General features: G+C 60.7%; 1 protein-coding gene across 1 annotated transcript; it reads left to right on the plus strand.

Moving 5' to 3' along the window:
* Nucleotides 1-95: 95 nt before the first annotated feature.
* On the plus strand, nt 96-5,138 carry TMEM127 (transmembrane protein 127). The gene is made up of 3 exons (XM_042801448.1): nt 96-342; nt 2,045-2,209; nt 2,859-5,138. Exons 1-3 carry the CDS (start codon nt 96-98, stop codon nt 3,164-3,166), a joined length of 720 nt encoding a protein of 239 aa, XP_042657382.1. The 3' UTR covers nt 3,167-5,138.
* Nucleotides 5,139-6,123: the final 985 nt, after the last annotated feature.

Below are 6,123 nucleotides of genomic sequence, written 5' to 3' on the forward strand. Positions count from 1 at the left end.
CCGCCGCCCCGCCTCGGCGCGCCGGAAGCGGAAGCGGAAGCGTCGCCGACGGGAAGCGGGGCGGTGGCGGAGCCGGGGCTGGGCGAGCGGCCGGGATGTACACCCCGGGCGGGCCGGGGCTGCCGGGCGGGCGGCGGCGGCGCGGGGGGGCGGCGGGCGGCGGGCTGCCCAAGCAGCCGGAGCGCAGCCTGGCCTCGGCGCTGCCCGGCGCTCTCTCCATCACGGCGCTCTGCACGGCGCTGGCCGAGCCCGCCTGGCTCCGCATCCACGGCGGCACCTGCGCCCGCCAGGAGCTGGGCGTCGCCGACGTCCTCGGTTATGTCGACCCCGAGCTGCTGCGAGGTGAGGCCGGGGCGCGGGGAGCCGGGGGGGGGGCGCCCCCCCCCCCAACGGCGCGTTTTGGGGGGGGGGGCTGGGTGTCCGCGTCCGTGTCGGCGCCCCCGCACCCCCCCACGACGGTCATACATAAAGCTTTCCCCCGAAATAAGCCCTCCTCCCCCCCCCACGACGGTCATACACAAAGCTTTCCCCCGAAATAAGCCCTCCTCCCCCCCCCCACGACGGTCATACATAAAGCTTTCCCCCGAAATAAGCCCTTCTCCCCCCCCCACGACGGTCATACATAAAGCTTTCCCCCAAAATAAGCCCTTCTCCCCCCCCCCCCCCGACGGTCATACATAAAGCTTTCCCCCGAAATAAGCCCTTCTCCCCCCCCACGACGGTCATACATAAAGCTTTCCCCCAAAATAAGCCCTTCTCCCCACCCCCCCCGACGGTCATACATAAAGCTTTCCCCCGAAATAAGCCCTTCTCCCCCCCCCCACGACGGTCATACATAAAGCTTTCCCCCGAAATAAGCCCTTCTCCCCCCCCCCCACGACGATCATACATAAAGCTTTCCCCCGAAATAAGCCCTTCTCCCCCCCCCCCCACGACGGTCATACATAAAGCTTTCCCCCGAAATAAGCCCTTCTCCCCCACCCCCCGACGGTCATACATAAAGCTTTCCCCCGAAATAAGCCCTTCTCCCCCGCCCCATTTTATCCCCGAAACCTCAGGGCTCAACCCCCCCCCCAGCCCCGCCGCACGCATCCCAACCCCAAACCTCAGCGCTGAACGTGGGCGCTTGCGGTTACCGGCACAAAACGGGGCTCCCAACCCCAGCAGCCCCGCTGTCATTAAAAAAAAAAAAAAAAATCAGGAAGAAACACCACCCCCACCCCCAAAAAAAAAAAAAAAAAAACCAAAACACCATTCCCAACTTATTTTTTGAGCTAACAGGCAGCTGCATCCCCGCGGCGGGGAGGCGTGCGCTGTCGGGGCGGGTTTTAACGAGTTAAACCCAGAAGTTGTTGGGGATCAAGCTTTGAAATCCCCCCCAATTCTGAGGGTAAAACGTGGTGGGGGGGAGGTTCCCCACCGGCGGTCCGTTACCTCCCCCCCCCCCCCCGACAGCCACTTTCCACCGACCTCTCATCCCCCCCTGCGCCTCTTTTTTAGCTCCAGCGTGCTTATTAACACAACATTAAAACCACCACCCGCCTTAATTACAATCTCTCAGGGTGGGGGGGGAGGCGAGCGCAGCCCCTTCCCCTCCTTCCTTCCCCCGCCGCCTCGGCTGCGGAGCCCAAATTTTGAGGTTACCTCCTCCTCGTGTCCACCAGCGGGACGCGGCGTTAATAAAAAAGCTTTTTAGGAACACCCCCAGCTTCGCTTTAAATCAGGAACCCGTGCAGCTTGCTTTGTTATCTCGGCCGCTTTGCTGCCTCGCTGTTTCTCTACCTTTAATTTCCATGGTGATGATAGTTTATAAAGTGAAATACGTGACCAGGCCAACCGCTGCTGTATGAAGGAGGTTCGTTTGCTAGAACCTAATTAAAAGCACCTCGCTGTGCTCCCGTTTCTGTTGAGAGCTGCGTTTTTAAACCTCAAAGGAAAACACCAGGTGGGAGCGGAGCCGGGGGGGGGGGGGAGTGGTGTCGATTTGGGTGGAAAAGAGGAGTTTTGTGGTGCTCAGCGCCTGCCTCTTCTCCTCCCCTCGCAGATTACTGCATGAACCCGCAGACGGTCCTGCTGCTCCGGGTCATCGCTGCCTTCTGCTTCCTGGGAATCATCTGCAGCCTCTCGGCTTTCCTCCTCGACGTCTTTGGACCCAAGCACCCGGCGTTAAAAATCACTCGCCGCTACGCTTTCGCTCACATCCTCACAGGTAGATCCCCGCCGGCGCTGGAGCAAAGCCCTGGGTTTCTTTTCCACACACACCCCCCCCAACCCTTAAAGGGCTGGAAAAACACAACCCCCGACAGCTTTTTTTTTTTTTTCAGCCTTTGGTTCAGAGCTGCAGCGCTCTCAACCCGCAGAGCTTCCCCTTCGTGGCGTTTCGGGTCTGAAGGGTACCAGAAGCCTCGCAGCTAAAACTGGAGTTAAATCTCGGAGGCGGGGGGGGGGGGGGGAGGAGGTTGAGGATAAACATTAAGTTTCTCTTAGTGGGTCTTACTTTTCAAAGAGATCCGTAGTGCCTTTCTGGGGAAGAAGGTCATCTTCCCTGGCTCGTGAGGCCGAAGGAGCTTTAACATCCCTTATCCCTGGCACAATTACCCACGTCAGAGCTGAGCCCGAGCTGTCAGCCTGCCCCAAACGCTGAGCCCCGATTTGTCCCTGCAGCTCCTTCTAGGTCGCAAAAAAAAAAAAACCAAACCCCCAAAACCCTTGAAGCCTTTCAGCTTTTTGTGTTGCCGATCGCCTCGTTCGTTTTCCCCTCTCTCGGGCTGGATTTCAGGCGCCCGCCGCTCCCCTTCCCCACAAGCGGTTTATTTTCCTCGCTGGCCGCTCAGCGCCTCTCCCGCTCTCTCTCTCAGTCCTGCAGTGTGCCACCGTCATCGGATTCTGCTACTGGGCCTCGGAGCTGATCCTGGCCCAACAACAGCAGCACAAAAAATACCACGGTTCCCAAGTTTACGTCACCTTCGCCGTCAGCTTCTACCTGGTGGCGGGCGCCGGGGGGGCCTCCATCCTCGCCACCGCCGCCAACCTGCTGCGTCACTACCCCACCGAGGAAGAGGAGCAAGCCCTGGAGCTGCTGTCTGAGATGGAGGAGAACGAACCTTACCCGGCCGAGTACGAAGTGATCAACCAATTCCAGCCGCCGCCGGCGTACACCCCCTGACGCCGGCACCGGGACGCGGTCATCGCTTTCTCACCCCCCCCCCCCCCCCCCGAACTTCACTTTCTCGGCACCTCCTTCGCTCTTCTGATCTCTCCCGCGCAGAGGAAAGGACTTTTCGGGTCAGATGATCGGTGTTTTCTTCCTACCCCTTATTTTATTAACTCCACAGCGTTGATTTTTAACCCTGCACCGGCTCGGCTGGCCGAAATAACGACGGCGCCGTCCCCCCTCCCCGCGTGGCTTCTCCCCGGCACGAGGGGCGGTGGGATCCGCTCTCCCCCCGCGGAGATCTCATCCCTGACCTGCGCCACGACGAGAGGGGAAATCCCCCCCCGATTCCCCGGCCCGGCACGCGCCGAACTCAGTCCCTCCTCTGCCGAGGCGTAACCTACGCCCGGAGAAAGGTGTGACGCACGCGTTTGTGTATATATTTATATATATATATATATATAGGGGAAACACCCACCACAACGTGCTGGTGGGAGAGGAACGGCTCATTATAGCGGCTGTACGGCAGGAGGAAGGTGGAGCAAACACACCCCCCCCCCCTCCCCGGCCGCTCTGCCTGCTCCTCTTCTCCGGCTGGCGCTGACCACACGAGCATTTTGCACTTTATTTAGGCTGGGGGGAGGACGGTGACGGTTTCAGGGCCGGCTGCCGGGGACTGTCACCGCTTGTAAAACCCCATCTGCAAGCTCTCCTGCTGCCGGTGGTGGTTTGGGGGGAGCTCTGTGCCCTCCCCCCCCCCCCCCCCCCCCCGCCACTGCGGGGTTCAGCTCCTGTCGGCATCTCACAGAGCAAATCTTGGGGGGTTGTGTTTTTTTTTTTTAGCCAAGATAAAACCAGACTTTGGTACAGCGACAGCCCCCCGGGACGCGGGTTGAGCCTGCGCTGGCAAACCGCCGTCTCAGCCTGTAGCTTTTATGCAAGTTCCCGACCTCCGCGCCAACCTGCCTCTCCTGCTTTTCGACCCCGCTGTTAATCTCGATGTTTTTCTGTCCTGCTCTTCGTTTATTACCCCATTTCCCTCCGCAAGCCCTGGGAGACGACGGGACCTCGAGGGGCGAACGCTTCCCCGGACGGTGCCGGAGAGCCGAGGGAAAGCCAAACCCGGAGCGGGTGGCCGGCAGGGCCAGAGCTGGGGTTTTTGGGGCTGTTTAAAACAAACAAGGAAAAAAAAACAAAAACAAAAAAAAAAACAAAAAAAAAACCCCAAACCATACAGGGATGCATCAACCTGAGTACCGCAGCACCAAAAAGCTCAAGGCTGGCTCCGTGGAGGGTACGGTGGTTTTAGGGAAGGATTTTTAGGATAGGGATACCGCTCCTTGTAGGTTCTCAATCATCCGTCGAACGCTTTTATTACCTATTTTCTTGCTGCCGCCTGTCTTGCCCAGCTCATCCCTTTTTTCCTCCCCTCCCCTGCACCCGCAGCAGCACTGGCTATGCAAGAGCTTCGGCCGCTCGCCGGGGCTCAGGCTGTGGCACGAAACGGGAAAACTCAGCCCCGGGGAGAGCACTGCCCGTCCCCTGCGGGACTCGAAGGAGGAAAATCAGCCCCTTAAAACCCTCGAGGATTTTTGAGAAGGGTGCGAGCGCGGGGAGAAGGTGGCAGTGTGGTGGTCAGGGGGGTTAGTGGCTCCTCTTCCTCCTTCGTCCCACCTCCGGGCTAAACATCCCGCCAGCTCTTCCCCGGCATCCAGCTGGAGCAATAATCCAGTTTGGGTTTTCCCCCACCGGTGATTTATATGCAAGAGAGGGGCTTGAGTGTAAATAATCTGTGCATAAACACACTGTATTTCTGTAAAAAAAAAAAAAAAAAAAAAACCAAACAAAACAGGAAGAGATAAATGATGTCATTTCCCTCCCCTCCACCGATCTGCGTAGCTCGATGGAATCTAGGGGTGCGGGTGCTGCGGGGTTTGGGGCTCCCCCCTGCCCTTCTCCAGAGGAAATAAAGGGGGTGCAAAGAGCTGTGTGTGGGAGCTTGTGCTTTGTTCTGGACAGGGGGGTGCCCCTCCTTGCGCTGCGCCCCGATGAACAGCGCTGTGTTGTACCTGCTGCGCTCTGCCCCGCGCCCCGATAAACACCCCTGCCTTGTCCCCCGCTGCTCTGCCCCCCAAAAACCGTCCCAACCTGCACCCCACTCTCCCCCCCGCCCCACCAACAACCAGCCCTGCCTGCACCCTCTGCCCTGGCCCCCAATAACCACCCCTCCCTGCACCCCACTGCCCCCAATAACCACCCTTACCCTGCTCCTACAGCCTTACACCCCAATAACCACTCCTACCTGCGCCCCACTGCCCCCCAGTAACCACCTCTGCCCCCCCAATAACCCCCCCTACCTGCATCCCATTGCCCCCAATAACCCCCCTTGCCCCACTCCTACAGCCCTGCACCCCAGTAACCACCCCTGCCTGCTCCCACTGCCCTGCACCCCACTGCCCCCCAATAACCACTGCTGCCTGCACCCCACTGCTCCCCAGTAAGCGGCCGTGCCCGCCCCCACTGCCCCCCAGTAACCACCCCCTGCCCCGCTCCTACAGCCCTGCACCCCAGTAAACATCCCTGCTTACACCCCAACAAACACCCCGTCTGCTCCCCACTGCCCCCCCGGTAACTGCCCCTCCCTGCACCCCCGGCTCCCCAGTAACCGGCTGTGCCTGCCCCTACTGCCCTGCACCCCACTGCCCCCCCAAATAACCACCCCTGCCCCACTCCTACAGCCCTGCACCCCAATAAACATCCCTGCCTGCTCCCCAGTAACCGGCCCCGCACTACGCTGCTGGGGGCGTGTCCTCGTCCCAAGCCCCGCCCCTCGCCCCGCCCCTCCCGCCGTCGGCCGCGCCCCGCGCCCCGCGCGCCCTTGCCCTCCCGTCCGCGGGCGGGCGCGGGAGCGGGGCGGGGGGCGGGCCCTTCCCTCCCACCGCCCAATGGCGGCGCGGGGCGTCGAGGCG

This window comes from Tyto alba, unplaced genomic scaffold (assembly GCF_018691265.1).
Source record: "Tyto alba isolate M040663 unplaced genomic scaffold, T.alba_DEE_v4.0 Super-Scaffold_34, whole genome shotgun sequence".
NCBI lineage: Eukaryota > Metazoa > Chordata > Aves > Strigiformes > Tytonidae > Tyto > Tyto alba.

Coding starts and splice junctions, on each gene's coding strand:
- TMEM127 (XM_042801448.1), top strand. CDS start 96: ATGTACACCCCGGGCGGGCCGGGGCTGCCGGGCGGGCGGCGGCGGCGC. Junction 343..2,044: donor CGACCCCGAGCTGCTGCGAG/GTGAGGCCGGGG, acceptor CTCCCCTCGCAG/ATTACTGCATGAACCCGCAG. Junction 2,210..2,858: donor TTTCGCTCACATCCTCACAG/GTAGATCCCCGC, acceptor TCTCTCTCTCAG/TCCTGCAGTGTGCCACCGTC.